Here is a 19,833-nt window from a genome sequence, read left to right as displayed (position 1 = left end):
TCAGTTTACAATTTTCTATTATCCTGTACTTTTTTATTTACTTAGTTGTTGTGTGTGGGTTCTGTATATGGGTACCAATGCCAATTCCCTTCTAGCACAATGAGACAAATCAAAGGAAAAAATAAAAAGAATAAGTATGTTGGGGAAAAGAAGAAGTGATTTCAATGTTAATACTTATTGCTGTTAATTCATAAGGCGCTGTTGCTCTCCCGGTGGGTCTGGACTGTGGTTATCGACCCGATGGGACAGCGGAGCAGCAAACACCGCCCACACGAGGAGCACGAAACCAGCCACCTGAAAGCAGTACTATACTTGAAGAGGACAAACCCAGGGATGGCACTGCGCTAGGGTTTAGGTTTTGAATATAATTGTTGTTTTCGATCGCTTCAGCTAGTTTGTTTTACGGTTGCATCAGGCCAATCTCCATGTTTATTCCCTCTTCTGATGATCTTTATTATTAGGGTTGTATTTAGTACTTAAAAAAGGCCCGTAGGTGTCCTCCTAAAGATATCATAAATTAAAACTGAAGTTAAGTTTCTAAAATGGCTCCTTTTTCTGGTGACAGTGCAGGAGCCGATGTGGGTTGAAAGATTTCATTTCAACCATGATGTTTGTTAAATATGAACATGAAAAAGCAATATTTGATGCATTTAGTTGCGTTTTATTGTTTTATTCATAACTAAAAGAAAGGAAAGACCTAAGGAACAAAGGGAAATGCACAAACTAAAACTGAAACAAAACATAAATTATATAGAGCTATGTAGACTAAAATTAAATAAAACCCATGTTTCTTTCTCCACTCCATTTTCCTGTCTGCTTAAACACCCATTTTCTAATAACCTTCTCGTTCAGGTCCATTTTGGCGTTATGTCTGTAGGTGCTGGATCCACTCCCGTTCTACCCTCTTTCGCTGCCCACAGGTACCCAGCCTTATGTGTCGACTGTAACCCCTGATATGGTAAGGTGGGTGATGGTACGAGTGCTTCTCTTGGGAAGTGGGTCTATGAGTTGCCGTTTCGTAGGTGTTGCCCCTTTTAATGTTTATCACATGTTGTATGAGTCTGGTTTCTATGGTGTGTTGGTTTTCTCCGATGTTATTGTTTTTATTGAGCCAGAGTGTGCATGTAATGATATAAATGGGCGTTATGGGGTGTTTCAATGAATAGTGAATTCTCTGCATACTTTGGTCTGATGTATGGCTTTGTATGTTTGAATGAACTTCTATCTGTCAAATGGAAATGTTGAGATTTGGGTCTTGTGGCTGCTTACTACTGAATCTGAGTGCTTTCGGTTGGCAGGAGGTCCTTAAATTTGTTGTTTCTTCTGAATGCTGAAATTATTCTGTATGTTTGGTGGTATGGTAAGTGTGCTGAAACTTAGAGAAGTTCTACTTTCGCCGACCACACAGAAGTGTTGTTTGATTGATTGACTGTAGGGATCTCGATCTCCTATCTTGTGAAACCCACCATGTGCGTTACTAGGGGGTCTCGATAATTTGTCTGTTGATCTGAGTCATTGAGGACAAAGGAGAAGAGACAGAGGAAGTCCTGTTGCGGTTCTCAGCTGATTCGGTGCCAGATCACTTTTCCATAGGGGAGTCCAGGATTAGGGGTGTAAGGAGGGAGGTAGAGATTAACGTTTAGCGGATGAGAACCCTGATTAGCGTAATGGTAAAATTAAGTGATTAGCGCGTTCAAGGGTCATAACCAGCCGTCTTGGCGAGACGGTTAAGGGTTAGGCGTGGGGGTTTGGGGAGAGTTTAATGGTTAGGCGTGGGGTTTGGGAGGGCTTACAGGTTAGGGCTGGGTTTGGGGAAGGTTAACGGTTCAGGCGTGGGGTTTGGGGAGAGGTTAAAGGTTAGTCGTGGTTTTGGGGAGAGCGTTAAGGTTAGCCGTTGGTGTTTGGGGAGAGGTTAAGGTCTAACGCCGTGGGTTTGCCGGAGAGGTTAAGGTTAGGCGTGGGGTTTTAGGAGAGGTTAAGGTTAGGAGTAGGGATTCGAGGTTTAAGGTTAAGAGAGGTGGGATTGATGTGGTCTTATGAGTGTGGAATGAATGGGACGGGAGGGCGCCAATGTCTTGTTTTTAATGGTTCTTAAAATCGTTCTCCCGTTTGAATATTCCTCTTCTTCTAATGTGCATTTGATAGTGTATTTATTGCCTAATTCCACGTACTTGCTTTGCAAGATGATATCCTGTAGAACCGCTTATATTTGTGGATTTTATTTAATCCTTAAATGTACTGTTTTAGCGGATGGTAAACTGCTCTCTTATGAAGTTAAACGCATGTGTTGTTCTGTTCGTTTTGAAGTTTACGACTCTAGTGTGTAGTGTTTTTTCTGTGTATTGATGTTATTACTGAAAAAAACATTGTGTCTAAGAAGTTGAACTTCTTGCGGGACTGAAATTGTGTATTTGACCTTAATGGATAATGATTGTATAAACGTTGAAAGAATGTTTATGAAATCTGTGAATTAATTTGGCATGTCGTGGGGCCAGCTTAGCCTATTATGTCGTCTAAAAAAGCCCCCCGTTGCGGTACAAATAAAAAAAAAGCCTGAGGTTGATTATGGACACTTTGTGCCAGTGCCTCACTCTCTCCCATTCAGCCATGAATTTATTATTTATGGTGCGTAAGCCATTGCCTGCTCAGACCACTGTATTTTGCTAATTTTTTGGCCCATAAGCTTACACTGTTCCCTCCACCTGCTATGGTAATAGTGATTCGTTGAATAACAAAAAGTCATGCTAGCTTCAAAAGGCTGATTAATACATATATATAAGTTAACTATGGGTCATTGACTTTGTCCAGGTCTATGTTTTCTGGGTATCTCCTTAAAGATATTTTCTAATTGCTTGTATTCCTGTTGCTGTGAATTTATATTTAGTGTATTAAGCTATCAATATCTGATCGTCGATAATGTGTGTGTGGGAGGAACCAACTATGGGTCCAATCCTCTCCATCTAAGTGTGGTAAGCTGTCCCTGAAGAAAGCTGGCGGTGCCTGGTGGAGAAGAGGTTAATGTGCTGATTCTATATATTGCGAGATGTTATAGGATTCACTGTCTCAGTCTTAAACCAATTTGCGTCTTGCCAGGGGAACTTCAAAGGGACATTGCCATGTCCCGGTTCCTTGTGTACTTTTAACAGCGTACAATGGAATAGTCTAGGTCGTGGGGTGTCTGTACCGTAAAGGAAAGTATCTCTCTCTTTTGTCTCTCCTTCCCCTCCCCCCCCTTTCCTTCGCCATCCTCAGCACCATCATTAGTTTCTTCTTTTTCCCATCTCATTCTCCACAACACCTCCATACTCATCACCACACCAACATCACACCACCACACACCACACACACCACACCACACACACACACACACACACACCACCCACACACACACACACACACACCACACACACACACACCACACACACACACACACACACACACACACACACACACACACACACACACACACACACACACACACACACACATTCCGTGCTCCCTTGGTCTATGTCCATTGAAGAGTGATCCGGATGGGGTCAGTTTGCTGTGCGCAGCGTCCGGTTTCGCGGAAAGCGATGGACTTTGATGTGTTTTGATAGATGGTCACTGCGGGCAAATTTCTTCTCACACACGGGACACTGGTAGGGTTTGACCCCTGAGTGGGACCGCCGGTGCCGCGACAGCTCATCCGACCGTGAGAATCTGGGAGAGACACACACAGATAGGAGAGAGATGTCAATCATTTTAGAAAATAACAAAACATTATTGTTTACATAACATGATTAAAAAAAWATATTTATAATATTTCTTGACATAGTACAGACAAGAGAATTTGGTTTTAGTTTTATTCCATATTATTGTCAAATGTTTGCGACAGTGATTCCGAAATGGTAGAATATACAGATGTGTGTACAGTCATGATGGTAAAAGTCATTTTACAGCAAGTAGCTCGACATGTTTTGACTTTGGCAGTCTTGGGGCAGTGTATACCATAATAAGTGATTGGCTACGCCACGTCTGCTTGAACCAAAGTGTTATTTTGCAGTAAATCTGGGCATCTCCCTTTTCTTGCAAGACCTACTGCATCTCACCAAGCCTCGCTAGTTATGTAACATCCCTGACAAAGGCCACCAGACTATATGTCATTGCTGAATAGTTACAGTATAGCTAGCTTAAAGCACATGGATGAACCCTAAAGTAATGCTAGCAATGCTAAATAATTAGCTTAAAACACATGGCTAGGCTAAGCTAAGGGACAGATCGAAATTTACTAGGGGGGAGGGGTGGTCCAAAATAGGGGAGGGATGTCCAACTAATTTTTTTGCTTTAGGGAGTTTTTTTTTTTTGGGGGGGGGGCAGAGGGGAGGGAGGTGCGTTTTTTTCCCCTGGTTTGCAATCACTCTTCTGCTTGTATTTTCCCTATAAACAATGGCTTGACTTACTTTTGATATTACCCTAATAAAACATCTGTGAAGATTTGGTATGGTGTGGCTATTACTAAGCTTTAACTACTGCAGGCCTATGACATGAAAGCAACTGACTCCGACAGCTGAACTTGAAATGAGGAAGAGGCCTACAAGAGTAACTCCTATAATCTGACAATATAATGCTTGTCTTTATGCAAAATATTTGGATCAGAAATGTACGAATTACCCTCCTTCTGTACGTCTATATCAGACACAGTAGCCATCTGACATAAATAAATATATGTCACTGTCGTAGCATGCCACCGGCATATCTCTATCTCTCTGGGGTTAGGCCTAAGCTTCTCTTCCTTTATATAGGCTACATATATACATTTATTAAAATATGAATATCATACAGTGAACACCTAAGCCTAAAGGTCTACGCATGCAATAACCTGATACATTTAGTGCTCAAATCTCTGACAGCTGAACCGTGAGGGGGACAATTATTGCTTTAGGAAAGGAGCGCCCCCCCCCCCAAAAAAAAAAATATATATATATATATAGGCTATAAAGTTTTGCGTATGCTACACATTGAAACACAAAGAATAGTGTTTTTGTAATTTGTTATAGGCTGTTTTTAAATGTGGCTCATTTGGCCAAAATCCCTCATTTATTGATGGCGCTGGCTGCGCTAGGTTGGATCTGAAAGCATATGGGTGTCCATTACTTTTCTCAAAAGTCTGGTAGATTCAAATCATCTTTGTCATGTTGTCCGACGCCAAATTTTCCAAAAGGAAACTGAAATAGCATATTGTTTTTCATGAAGATTTCCRAATATTCCTATGAAAATCTGTCGCCAATTGGATGGAAACCTAGCTATAGACATCCTAGAGACTCTGGCAAGTGCGCCAGTCAAGTATCACTTTGATTATGCCTGCACATCATAGTTCACCAGCAGCCCCAAACATTTAAAAAAATAAGCTACCAGCCAAACAAGCTTGTAAGAMGTGCATTTATACTCCCCCCTCATATTCATATGGAGGTTGAAAAAAATTTCCGTCTCTATCTCTGTAATATGTCTGTATCCATGTAATTGTGTATGTATTCATGTAAAAAAATAGGGACCACAATGAAAATAAGTCCCAGACTTTATTGTGCAATCCCGGTCACCTTAAAACATATTTTTGTATATACTGTTTGGGCACCTACTGATTCAAGGGTTTTTCTTTATTTTACTATTTTCTACATTGTAGAATAATAGTGAAGACATCAAAACTATGAAATAACACATATGGAATCATGTAGTAACCCAAAAACAAATCAAAATGGATTTGATATTTGAGATTCTTCAAAGTAGCCACCCTTTGAATTGATGACAGCTTTGCACACTCTTGGCATTCTCTCAACCATCTTCATGAGGTAGTCACCTGGAATGCATTGCAATTAACAGGTGTGCCTTGTTTAAAGTAAATTTGTGGATATTTTTCCTTCTTAATGTGTTTGAGCCAACCAGTTATGTTGTGACAAGGTAGGGGTGGTTTACAGAAGATAGCCCTATTTGGTAAAAGACCAAGTATATATTATGGCAAGAACAGCTCAAATAAGCAAAGAGAGAAAACAGTCCATCATTACTTTAAGACATGAAGGTCAGTCAATCCAGAAAATTTGAAGAACTTTATGAAGCGCTATGATAAAACTGGCTCTCATGAGGACCACCACAGGAAAGGAAGACCCAGAGTTACCTCTTCTGCAGAGGATAAGTTCATTAGAGTTACCAGCCTCAGAAATTGCTCAAGTTCAAGAAACAGACACATCTCAACATCAACTGTTAGGAGGAGACTGCATGAATCAGGCCTTCATGGTCCAATTGTTGCAAAGAAACCACTACTAAAGGACACCAATAAGAAGAAGAGACTTGCTTGGGCCAAGAAACACAAGCAATGGACATTAGACCAGTGGAAATCTGTCCTTTGGTCTGATGAGTCAAAATGTGAGATTTTTGGTTCCAACCGCCGTGTCTTTGTGAGACGCGGTGTGGGTGAACAGATGATCTCCACATGTGTGGTTCCCACCGTGAAGCATTGAGGAGGAGGTGTGATGGTGTGGGAGTGCTTTGCTGGTGACACTGTCTGTGATTTATTTAGAATTCAAGGCACACTTAACCAGCATGGCWACCACAGCATTCTGCAGCAATACAACATCCCATCTGGTTTGCGCTTAGTGGGACTATCACTTGTTTTTCAACAGGACAATGACCCAACACACCTACAGGCTGGGTAAGGGCTATTTGACCAAGAAGGAGAGTGATGGAGTGCTGCATCAGATGACCTGGCYTYCACAATCATCTGACCTCAACCCACTTGAGATGGTTTGGTATGAGTTGGACCGCAGAGTGAAGGAATAGCAGCCAACAAGTGCTCCTTCAAGACTGTTGGAAAATCATTCCAGGTGAAGCTGGTTGAGAGAACGCCAAGAGTGTGCAAAGCTGTCATTTTATTTATTTTATTTTAATTGAACCTTTATTTAACTTGGTCAGGGCAAAGGGTGACTACTTTGAAGAATCTGAAATCGATGTTGTTTAACACTTTTTTGGTTATTACATGATTCCATATGTGTTATTTCATAGTTTTGATGTCTTCACTATTACTGTACAATGTAGAAAACAATCCAAATAAAGAAAAACCCTTGAATGAGTAGGTGTGTCCAAACTTTTGATTGGTCCTGTATGTATTTTTTTAACTGACAAATAAAATCAATCAATCCAAACTGTGCAGTCGCCAATTGATGACTAGAAACATACATCTGTTACAAAACACCAAAAAGTTTAATGACAAGCCCTCGATACTGGGTAAGGGAGGGATGTAGTTTCTGTTTGCCGAGATTGACATAGTCTACTTATTGTGGTGTTAAAAAAAGCAAACCATGATATTGAAGTGCCCGAAGTCGGTATGTTTTGTTTATTGGTTGTGTGGTGCATTGGCACAGAAACCTGTTGGTGGAAAATCTGTTGCATATATTGTATATAATTATAAATATAGCATCAAAATGTTGAAAATCTGATTCCCCCCTAGCTGATCATTGTATGCAGCCGGCTCTGATTGCATTGTAATGAAACAGGCAGGGAGAGCGAGCTCGCCTGTGGTGGTCGGTGAACCCTCAACCTTCTGGCCCGTAGCACCTGCATGGCATTGACTGTTCCACAAAAGCATGCTGAAGTGGCAATGTTGATACCCACGTTTATATACACAGGGTCGCTTGTTATTTGTGGTCGCAAGCATTATTTTGAGTCAACTTTATGAGGGGGGAGGGTGCTATTTTACAGTAGAAGGGGAGGGTCAGATGAAAACATTTTTGGGGAGGGGGCTGCAAAGGCAATGCAAAAAGGTTCATGCTATCTTCATTTAAACACATGACCTTACCAGTGCTATGAAGATCATCGCTATCTAGTTAGCGCTAGCTTAAAACCCAAGGATAAACCCTGGAGAAATCCTATTAGGAAATGCTAAATAGTTAGAGCTTTCGTACAATAGTACATGGCTATAGGCTTAAAGCAATGCTATGTGTCAGTGTTAACCAGTTAGCGCCAGTTTGAAACACATGATCAAGGTTAAGGCACGACAACTATTGGCCTCGCAGCAATCTCTCCCAAGCCTAGCTCTGTCAGTCTCCCAGATGTTACWGCCAGAGCTGACATGATGATGAATTGATACAATCTCGAGCCTGTAATTAAGCAGCAATGCTCAAGGAGTTGAATAAAACCCACATTACTATCTGTCACACAAACACATAAAACATAAGTCCCCACACCATGAGGAGAAAAGAGGTTTGCGCTCAGATAGCTAGCTTAGTAGGACATTAAATAGGCCACTACASAATTGTAGTGTATTGGCGTGACTCTCAAAATAAGGGCTCAGTCTGATGATAGTAATAAAATAATACTATTTGTTATTAATAACAGTAGGGTAATAATACAAGAGTATGAATCTAGAGCATACATTTAGAACACAAAATGGCACAAGCTCTACTACAGTAGTACTGCCAATGGTCGTGGCTAGAGAATAGTTGTGTGTACAGTAAGGTCGTAAATCATTCTGGCCCCTTCCTGCACAACCGGCCCCTCGTGCCTCGTGTGTGGGCACACTACTCTGAGAAAAACCCACCCCCTACCTACCCAGGGAGTCCCCCTGCTTCGTTCCTCTGACTGACTTGACTGACTGACTGGAAGCAGTGGAATAACAGAGTGTGGAGTGTGTGTGCCCCTGGCCTTGTGATGCTATGATATCAATGTCAGCTCCAGAGAAAATATGGGGAGGTTTATTTCGATTTTTCTGTGCGCGTGTGTACACATATAAGACATATAAGACAAAGAGAGGGAGAAAGAGAGAAACACTGCGAGACTATGTGTACGTAAGGGTGTATTCTGTAGGTGAGCATGCATGGGTGTGTGTATGTGTTTGTGTGTGCTCACAACGTTCCCTTACCTGTTTGCACGTGTGTCTGTACACTCTTAGAAAATAAATGTGCTACCTAAAACCTAAAAGGGTTCTTCGGCTGTCCCCATAGGATAACCTTTTGAAGAACCCCTTTTGGTTCCAGGTAGAACCCTTTCGGGTTTAATGTAAAACCCTTTCACACAGATGGTTCTACATGGAACCCAAAAGGTTCTCCTATGCGGACAGCCAAAGAACCCGTTTGGAACTCTTTTTTTCTAAGAGTGTATGCATGCATGTCCCCCTGTCCAACTGTAAAAGTCTCAGCCTTAGCACAGAAACCTCACCCCGATCCTTCTCCCTTTTCAAGCAGACTGCCAGCCTAGACGTTCCTATCACACAGTCATGGTAACTATTCAGTGCTTAGCCTTTGTTCGTCTCACTTCCACACCAGTTTCCCTCAGCCCGATTGTGTGCAAAACAGGCCCCTCACACAAAACAGGCCCCTCACTCATACACACTCTCTCTCTTTCTTGCTCTTCCTTCTTTCTCCCTCTCACTCTCTTTATCCTTTCTCACTCGCCCACTCTCTCTCTATATATCTCTCTCTCCCTCTCTCTCTCTCTATACCCCCCCCCTTCATCCAACCCACCGTCTTGCCTCCACTCTAACTAAATCCTGTCTTTTGTATCCAGACAAGACCTCTTTTGTTGGGCCGAGATGCATCGCCTGGATAACTACTAGAGAGATTTCTGCTGCAGCCGAGCTCATCTACTGGAACAGACTTGCAGCATTACAAATACACGGCCACTGGCAGGTTGCCAAGTTGGTGCCAAAGTCAACATAAATAAATTGACTGATGCAGTACCCTTTTCAGGAATATAGATTGCTCAGTGTGTGCTAGAGGAGAAGAAGTGGACTGCAGTCCATGAACGATTGAGCATATAAGGGAGGGAATGAGGCAGGTAGCCTAGTGGTTAAGCAAATTGGGCCAGTAAGCGAAAGGTTGCTGGTTCAAATCCCAAGCTGACTAGTTGAAAAATCTGTTGATATCCACTTGAGCTAAATAACTAAAATGTAAAAAAAATATATATATGTAATGATTCTATACAAACTAATATTGCTGAGCGATTAACCAAAATGATTGTTATTTTTCATTTTTTTAACAACTAATTGACCGGCATCGGTTAAATTATTTGAATTCCATTTAATTCGTTTTTTTCTGGGAGCCCAATGCKCAGTTTCTCTAGAGAGAAATCAGATCAAGCCTGAACTGTGCGATGTAGTAGGGAGTTGTAGTTTCCAACAGGCCAATATTCTACAAAGTTTAACGCAGAAAACTTGGTAATTAACTACAATGACAACCTATTGTGCGCGCCTACTTTTCCGGTCTGTGTGGGCCGGTCATGGAGAGGGAGAGGCAGGGAAGAGACAGAAGAACTTGYGATTGAGAGGGATAGAGAGCAGTTGCTTCGCGAGGTATCTCTACCTGAAGAAAAATGATGATCTAAGTGATTGATAGTTGGTATTCAGCAGTCATTAATGTATGCCTTATTAACCTTGAAGAACTACTAAAATAGTGATTTTGTCAGACAGCACAGGCAGCAGCTTTATAGAGATGAGATGATGATTTGGAATTAAATAAAACAAATGTAATTTACACAACAGCTAAAATATTTTATAAAAATAATATGAATAAATTATGGTTAATAAGTGAGCAGTATAATATGCAGTCACTACCATCATGGGACTTATGATATATTAATTGTTTTATTCTGTGTTGTTACAGCATTCAACCTACATAAAGAAATGATTGAAACCCGAAATAGAAAACCGTGATTATTTTTTTTACAATCTAACCGTAACCACACCAACCTCAAAAAGCACTATCAGCACTACAAACCTATATGCTGTATGGAGCGTGTTGACATACATGTATAAACACATACACACGTACTGTACGTGTAGTGGATGTCAAAGTCATCTGTAGGATGTTGACTGGAATACATTGGTGACATCACACCTTCCATGAGATCTAAAGGCAACTGTCGCTCACACAGTGACAAACTAGTCTTTTGCTCTAAAGGCTAAAATGGTTGAATTGCGTGTGATGTTGTATAGAAGGTTGCTAGTTCGATCCCTGGTCAGGGCATAACAGAATGCACTCTGTTACACACACATACACTCACTCACACACACACCACTAACAGATCTCTACTTTGCCCATGTGTTGGCTTGTCCCTGCTCTTCTAGCCACCTGTACTTAGTGAGGTCTGTGTAGGGCATATGGATAACATTTCCCCTGGCTTAGAAAGCCAATTTCACCCGATACTGTCACTCTCTCCGCCTGACCCTGTGTCCTCAGGAAATCAGCCAGTTGTACTGAGGGACAAGAGTCACACAGTCAATCACACACGTTCGCGCACACGCATACACTTATTCTCTCACACACACACACACACACAACACACACACACACACACACACACACACACACCCCACACACACACACCACACACACACACCACACCACACACACACACCACACCACACACCACACACACACAGACACACACACACACACTCATGCACAATCCTGCACAGCTGTCGAGTCAGAACAGGAGGCGCCCGAGTTGCGCCCATGTGACCTCGACCCACATGCTTCGGCTCAGTTTTAGTTTACACCAGCAGAAATATGACACCCCCGCCATTCTCACATATCCCAGATATCTCTCTGCCTGAAAAAAAGTGTGAATCTGAGGGAACATGTTAATATCGCTTGACAACCCTCCAATTAACACTTTGAACACAGCCTGACAGCCATTAAGACTGCAAGAGCTCTGGAAAAGCAGATGAGGAGAAGAGAAAGAAGGCAAACAATGATTTGATATGCATTTCTTCCTTGCTTTCTATTTTCTGACTATACTGTAGATGACCATGGTTGGCTGTACTGCAGGTCAAATGCGTTCCTTTATTGAAGACTTTTTCTTCCTTTTAAGTGGTATCCAACTATTCCACAAGGGGAAGTATCACTTAGTGCTAGACATATATAATGATTCACAGCACTGCTACTGTGGCGAATGAATTGTGGCACTGCAATAAAGGAATAGCATGTTGAGTGACAGCCAAATAGCCATAAGGAAACAAGCAACTCAATTCCATGTTTAGCGCCATGAACACTGAGCCTCAACGGATAGCTTGGTGCTGCGAGAGAATGAGCCTCTACTAATAAGTAATGGAGCCTGTGGATCCTGTAAAGTCTCACGTTAAGCCCCTCGCTGGGGCTAATTGATGACCTCATCAGACAGGTCAATTTGGGTGCCAGTCACGGTCTGTGGTGCAAAGGCTTCCTTCCATTGAGGAACATGACACCCAGCGTGTACTGTATAGTGGACAGACATATAATTACCTCACTGCGTCCAGAAAGGCCTTACGGTAACAATAGGGTATAATCCATATCTCAAACATGATTGTGATAGCATGTGTTCACTGACTGGTCTCTCACTCAAAACCCCCTAAGCATTCTTCAAACAACCTGCCATAACCATAAAGCAACGTTGATCAAATCTCTCGAGATAAAGACGTCTTAAATTCTTGAGCTTCAAAACCTTGACACCTGCTGAATACAATTATGATAGTGAGTGTGTTGAGATGATCTATTTCGATATATTGGGAAGAATGATCACGTTTTGTGGTCAACAGTGGAAGCTTGCTAGAGGTATGCCTACTACGTTGAATGTCCGGAAGCTTTTTGACATAGAAAATTCATAAAGTAATAAATCATGATCATCATCATCATCATCATCATAATCATAAAGTAATACATCATCATCATTGTCAGTGAGCACCCACTCACCTCCATCCACAGCCCGGCCAGGTGCAGGCAAAGGGCTTCTCCCCCGTGTGTCTCCTCAGGTGGGCCTTCAGGTGGCTGCTCTTGGTGTACATCTTGGTGCAGCCGGGAAAAGTGCATTTATGCATTTTGATAAGGTCCGCCACCGGGTTCTTCTGGAACTTCTGACCCCCCACCAGCAGCCCATGGCCCTGGCCCCCGACCGCCACCTCACCGAGGCCCAGGGGCTTGGCAGCGATGGGCACCGGTGCGATGCGCACAAACTTAGAGGAGATGTTGAGGCTGGTGGAGGGAAGCAGCTGGGGCACCAGGGCGAAGGTATGCCCCTGGATGTTGACCAGCAGCTGGGCAATTTTTATGTCTGATGCCGACTGAGGAGGAGGCTGGACAATTGTGGGAGGAGGAGGAGGAGGAACCGTGGCACCAGGTTCCTGTTTGATCTGAATGGGCTGGATCTGCAGGATGACCGGCATTCCAGCGCTGCCACCATTTGCACAGCTCTGTGTTGATCTTGGCCTGCTGGATAATGAACCACTCTTGAACACGTCATTGTGCGGGCCTTCGTTGTACTCCTGTGACGATGTGGCTGCTGTGCTTTTGGTCTCGGTGACGGTGGTAGCATTTGCGGTCGGCACAGTTTGGTCTGAATGCTTGGCCTCTGGCTCCAGCCTTGGCCCCGGGGATGAGGACTCCCTGTACACCTCCAGTCCCACCCCCAGCCCTAAGATCTCCTCCAGGCCCAGCCCCAGCGCCCCCTCCTGGGCCTCCTGCTTCATGGACGACACCACCTCCATGTTCTCCTCCAGGAACTCCTCTATCTCCTCTAAGGTGGGCTGGAAGGAYGGCTCCTCCATGTCCACTAAGGACCAGACCGGGAAGTCCACGCTCTCCTCCTTCAAGGCCTCTGGGTGGGGGTGGGATGGCRCGTCCCTCTGTGAGTCCCACAGAAAGGTGGGCAGTGACATGGGGATGGCCGCCCCGGTCCCTGCCCCGCCTAGGGAGGTCTGGGACAGCAGAAGGTCCAGGATGCTGTCTGAACTTTCGGCACTGGAGCTGCTGCCATAGCTGGAACTGAGCACTTGGGAGTCGGGGCTGGAGCAGGAGCGAGGGCTGGACGACTCGCTCAGGTCATCCTCGGAGAAGGGCGAAGGCATCACATGGTAGGTCCCCCCGTCCGTCACCATGTCCAACAGGCGGTATGCCGGTGGGGAGCCACCGTACGGTAAAAAAGTGTCCTCGCCGCTCACTAGGAAGTTATCCACCATTCCTGGCTAGGGGCCAAGAGAATGTCTCCCACTTTGTGTTGAAATTTGTCTTTCTGATACAGCAGTTTGTTAGGGTTATTCCTCTTGTTGCCGGGAGACTGGGACCAAATAAACCCACGAACGGGTCACCACAGCAAGGTCGTGCTTCGCAGAGAGATAGAGAACACCTGTTGTTCTCTCTCAAGATAAAAAAAGCTTGGGTAGAAAAAGTCTTAAATTCCAAGGTTTCCAGCCCAGATACTGTATATCTAGACAAACATAAATAAGCAGATAAGAAGAGAGAGAAGGTTACTAAACGGATTTTCACTGTAATAACAGACAAGAGCCTACAGGGAAAATAACAGATAGCCAAGACCTAATCACAAGTCATGAATCTCCAATGCACCATCTGTGAACCAAATTATCTTCAGCCACTCAGTTACTAGCCTGCACATGAAAAATATGGAATGCTGTGCATGTTTCCATTTCGAGTTCGATCGCGGTTGGCGTGAGATGAAGCGGTTGTCGTGAGAGATGAAGTGACTTCCAGAGAGCTATGCGGCTATTGRCTATCACCTTCCTTTACTTGTATTTCAGGAGTAAACATCATTTAAAATAACTTGATGACACCACGCAATGTAAATTATTCCTGACAAAGCACACTTTTATCTCACACATTTACATTTAAGTAGGTTTTTAGTGCATTTTATTTATTGAATGAATTTATTGGATATTCTTTCATTTGAACAAATGTTTTMCTATATTGAATTATTCTAATTGTTTAAGTTCTAAACGTTGCAAGGATTTTCTTTATTTTAATTTGTAACTCATTTGTAACTTGCAACACTGTCAAGAAAAGGCAAAGCTGAGCATGGATGTTTCACCCTCGCCTTCTCTGGGCTCTTCGCTCAGTGACCGACAGTAACCCACCAAAGGAACTGTCAAAGGATTAACATAAAGCACTGTGTGGGGCAGCCAAGAGCACTGAGCAATCCAAATAGTACACAAATCACCTGCAAGCTACTTACAGAACATGCAAAACGCAATAAATCAACTCCAATTACTGGAAATTCACTTGAATTGGGATGACACACAATTATTGCGACATATCCAGTGSATAATTGCTCCATTCATCTGTTCTGCTTGACCATGTATATATTGTTCACCTAGATACATTAATGCTTTTATAATCTCTCAGGGGTGTCAAACTAATTTTGCCCCGGGGCCTCATTCAGTCTTTAATGAGGTCCAGGGGGGCAGCCTTGAAAATGTGTTATATTTYCTTGCAGTCAGAATTTGCCAAAAACGGTCCTTTATTCATCGTTTTTGGAATTGTTGATGCTCCCTGAYTGTAGCTTTCATTTCAGTGATTATAAGCTAGACACAGTCAAGAAACTGTATGGATGTAAGTCCATTGTCTTTTTTACACAGTTTCGATTTGGTTTTAGTCATTTTAAAATATATTGTGTTTGGACCCGGATTGAACCCACTTGCAGGCTGAATCCGGCCAGCATGCCATATGTTTGACAGRACACCACTGGTATTGCCTAGTAAAGCCGCATGTGCAAATTATATTCATGCAATTACGTGCTATTTCAATAATAAACACTGTATAATTACAACATACTAATAAGAAACGTAKAAAACAAGATTTAACAAAAATAAGCTTATAGGCCTACATTTCAATGAAATGTAAATCAATTGAAAATCAATTACCTCTCAAACTACTATTGACATAAAAAACACATTTTTAAACATTTGCTTGTCTCATATGATCATAACTCATAATCTACAGATTTATTATAGTTTTGAAGCAAACGAGCACATCTTTTGCCTATCCCAGAAGCTATAGAACGCGTAAGAAAGCGCAGCTCCAACGTTCCAACGTCAACATGTTTTTGTCCAGCAGTGTGCTGCGGCATATGGTGGTAGGCTGGAGTAGAAACGCACGCCCAATATCTCTTGCAGAACATATTCCCAAGGAAAAGATGAGGAAAAAAAATAATATCTGATCTTACCTTATTCATCAAGCATGTACAAATCCCTGTTTAATTCCAATGTATTTACTTTTCCTTTGCAYTCGTTGGGGAATCTCTCTCTAATGCATGCCTTGCCCTTGAGACTTGCCATGCAGCACCGTTCAGACTGACGAGCGGCGAGGCAGAGTTGTACTATATTACCGTCACATGACTGCTGGTGTGTGTGTTATATGAGTTAAAATAAGAGGTTGGATCTGAAGGCTCGACCCAGCTCTGCGCCGCTATTGGCCAACAGTACGTGGAGGCTGGTCTCTGAATATGTCAATCAGGATGTGTGCGCCTACATGTGGGATGTTTAGTAAAGGAAGACAGTAATTTCCTAGTTTTCCTCTCATGCTTATTACCCATCGCCTGAAGAGCAGATAACTGTTGCGGTAAAAGGAGACTGGGGATGTTGAACAATGTAGCCTATTTACCGGAGTCTCATATGACTCCCAATAGAAAKAAAAATAATAATTGATCATGGATGGATATTGGATATGGCTGTGAAAATAGTCAATTCTTGGGAGTTTATTTGAGTTCATTTGAACACATTTCAATGGAAGGATTTTGCTTTCCTCGAAAKAAGTTCACAACACAGTGTTCTCATTATGTAGGCTATGAAACTGTTGGAAAGACTGAATATTTTGTATAACGTTATTACAATATAGCCTACTGTTATTACAGTGTTACAATCATCCTCTCTGTCCATGCAATTTTGATGCAGCAAAACACTGAACACTACTACTGTGTAGTTCTTAGATAGTGAATGAACTTGACTAACATCATACACAGCAGTATGTYCTGTACTTCTAGACACCCATCCTTGAACAAACATGATTCAAGTTCAGTTACAAAGAGAGGAACCCACACTCAGGAAGAATGTAGGCTAACCAGTGCAGCCAGGCGTACTCAGACAGGAAGTGTTTAAAAACCATTAGAATGCTCTTGAACGTGCCTGTTTATTTTTTTCAGTCACTTCAGCATTCTGAGAGAAACACATGGCGGAAGCGAGTTATCCTGGGAAACTGGTGGCTGTATCCGCATGATTGGCAGAGGAGAGTGAAAATAGATAGAAATGTTATGCCTGTGCTTTTCTTATAACTMATTTCTGTGTTCTATTCATGTGCTGTTCTAATAACCAATTTCTGTGTTCATGCAAGGGACTGATTGAACAAATCCTCACTTATCAGTATCTGCAATTTGKCAGTACGCCCAGACCTTGTTTTGAGAAYGAAAGATATCTCAGTTTCAAGGTCTCAGCTTAGAGAGAAAAAGCCTTGTGAKGTATTGGTCACATGTTATGAACCAGTATTGGTCGGTCACATGAATGAAACAAAACTGTAATGATGATATAATTTTGCTAAATCATGCAAATATAATTTGTCTGTGTATAGACGTATATAAGACAACTGCTGGGACGGCTGCAGCAGAGATTCTGACACACTATGGTGCATTAAGTTTGTTGGAACCTCTCCAGCGCTCTGACAATAAACAATGGTTCATATAAGATTGACTTTTARTGTCCCTTTGTAAGAAATTCCCCAACAATATCTTTGTGATCCTGAAAATTACGCATTTGCTTTTTCTTGCCGTTGATATATTGCTGGTRGTGGATAGAATACAGTGCATCACACGTATTACCTGAAAGGTGGAATATATTCTTCATTATCCCTTTTTTTTGGAGGAAATAACAACCAACATATATTTGAATAAGCAGTTAATAACCACAGTGTCTATTCTTCTACATGAAAATATTTCTACAGTATATATTTCTTCTACATTAATATATTTCTATACAGTATATCATTCTGTACTGTAGTCTATCGCCTGAGGCCAATTGACATCACTACCAGTACCACTCTCTCTCCCTCATCAGCTCAAGTGCACAATATGGGACCTGACCACTGTCACAGTCTGTCAGCGGGGGTCTGGCTGGTAGGAATGTATTAGTGTGAATGTAATACCATGTTGTACAACGTGCCAGCCTGTCTGGTCTGTCTGGAAGGCAAACAGCAGGCTATGGCTGACCTGCTCTGACCTTCTAATGCGCACATCAAATAGCTGGGAGACCTGTTGTGATCGTCATCCCGCTCCGGGTCACTCCCTGGATTAGACCTGGGCTGTGTTCATTAGGCGTCAAAGGACTGCAACATAATTGAAACAGKGAGATTACCTAAGAAATTATAATTTTTGCTTTCCGCTGCAAAATGTTTTAAAAGGTTTTCTGCCCTAATGGATGTTACCCCGGAGGGATGCAGAGGGGGATCGAGAGAGGCGTTGAGCCACAGATTAGTCRCTTTGCCTTTGTCCTACTTCCTGGCCCTTGAGGGACCGGATAGCGATCATATTTGGAGCCAGAAAATGTTGGTTAATGTGTTAAACTGACTGTATCCTTAATGATAGGCCAAAGGATATGGTACAATTGAATAACTGTGGAAAACTGTAGCCACATATGTTAACATACATGGTGTGGACAAGATGTCATAGTGACATATACTGTATGTGTTAATATGTTGACAAATAAGTTGAAATGATACATGCATTTTTTTTTTAAATATAGGTTTTTACTTTATTCAAAGAATCCCAATGAKATCTAAAATCTCTTTGTCAAGGCAGACCATAGCCAAGGAAGCAGATCCAGTATAAAACACAGAAAGTCATACAGCAAAGAAACAAAAACATACAGTCTATTACTATATTCTATATCTAGCCATCTAGGGCTAAAACAGTGACACACATCCTGCAGCATATACACTGTTGCATATCTACAAAAGGGTTCCAAAAGGGTTCCTCTGCTTTCTCTATCAAAGAACCCTTTGAGGAACCCTTTTAGGTTCCAGATAGAAACCTTTTTGTCTTTAGGAATACATCGACGGTTACTAACTATGACTGATAGCTTACAGCGAGTAGTATTCATATTCTTATATACAGTACAGTTAAAGTAGATCTTTAGAAAGAGGAGAGGTGCTGTGACACAATATGGTTGTTATTTGTTTTTTAAAGATACACTTGCTTTTTGCCTGAGTAACCTCTGGTGGCAGAGCATTCCACGATGACATGGCTCTATACATAACTGAGTGACTCATTAAATCTGTCTTTGGTTTGGGTATCGTGAAGAAACCCATAGTGGCGTGTCTGGTGGGGTATGTACAGTATGTCTGTTTGAAGTGTATGCAAACATACTATACAAGTGGTTAGGCATTTTCAACACAAAAATGTTTCTTAAAACGCCTAGAAGAGAAGTAGTCAGTTCTCCTCAACCCTCAACCGTGACAAACTATTATGCATGTTGTTGATGTTAGTTCTGTGTGTGCAGTTAAGAGCAAGGCGTGCTGCTTTGTTTTAAGCCAGATGCAGCTTTACTAGGTCTTTCTTTGCTGCGCCTGACCATATTACCGGACAGTAATCAAGATGGGACAAGTTCAAAGCCTGAACAACTTGAGCTGTTGATCTTTGTGTCAAAAAGGCAGAACATATTTTTATAACAGACATACCTCTTCCACCTTCACAACAACTTTGACAATATGACTTGACCATGATAACTGACCATCCAGTTCATGTTAAAATCTATTGGAGATTAAATTAAGAAAAAAAATTTTTAGACTGTGCGTGTGTGTGAGCTTTGACAAAACATCAGTATTAGACTGGCGGTCTGACTTTTGTCGGCCACTATTGACACAAGACCATCATGGCACAACTCTAGTCCTGTCAGAAACATTTGTAAGGATTTAAACAACCCTTCAAACTTTACTCATAACACAATTAAACACATTTTAGGTAGAGAAATTAAGCCACTGCCACTTCTATAAAAAAAAAATGGTATGCCTTCAAAAATCTTAACAATTCCAAGAGTAGATGTTGCCAATTTAACTCTTA

At 42.1% G+C, this 19,833-nt stretch overlaps 1 protein-coding gene across 1 annotated transcript; it reads right to left on the bottom strand.

Moving 5' to 3' along the window:
- Positions 1-3,411: 3,411 nt before the first annotated feature.
- LOC111962123 (Krueppel-like factor 15) lies at positions 3,412-16,112 on the bottom strand. The gene is made up of 3 exons (XM_023984969.2): positions 15,955-16,112; positions 12,696-14,205; positions 3,412-3,702 (listed from the first exon to the last, which is right to left on the bottom strand). The coding sequence occupies exons 2-3, from the start codon at positions 13,955-13,957 to the stop codon at positions 3,537-3,539; spliced, it is 1,428 nt and encodes a 475-aa protein (XP_023840737.1). The 5' UTR covers positions 13,958-14,205; positions 15,955-16,112; the 3' UTR covers positions 3,412-3,536.
- Positions 16,113-19,833: the final 3,721 nt, after the last annotated feature.

This window comes from Salvelinus sp. IW2-2015, linkage group LG1, assembly GCF_002910315.2.
Source record: "Salvelinus sp. IW2-2015 linkage group LG1, ASM291031v2, whole genome shotgun sequence".
Lineage (NCBI taxonomy): Eukaryota > Metazoa > Chordata > Actinopteri > Salmoniformes > Salmonidae > Salvelinus > Salvelinus sp. IW2-2015.
Note: the sequence above shows the minus strand (reverse complement) of the source record. Positions and strands in the feature narration are given on the sequence as shown.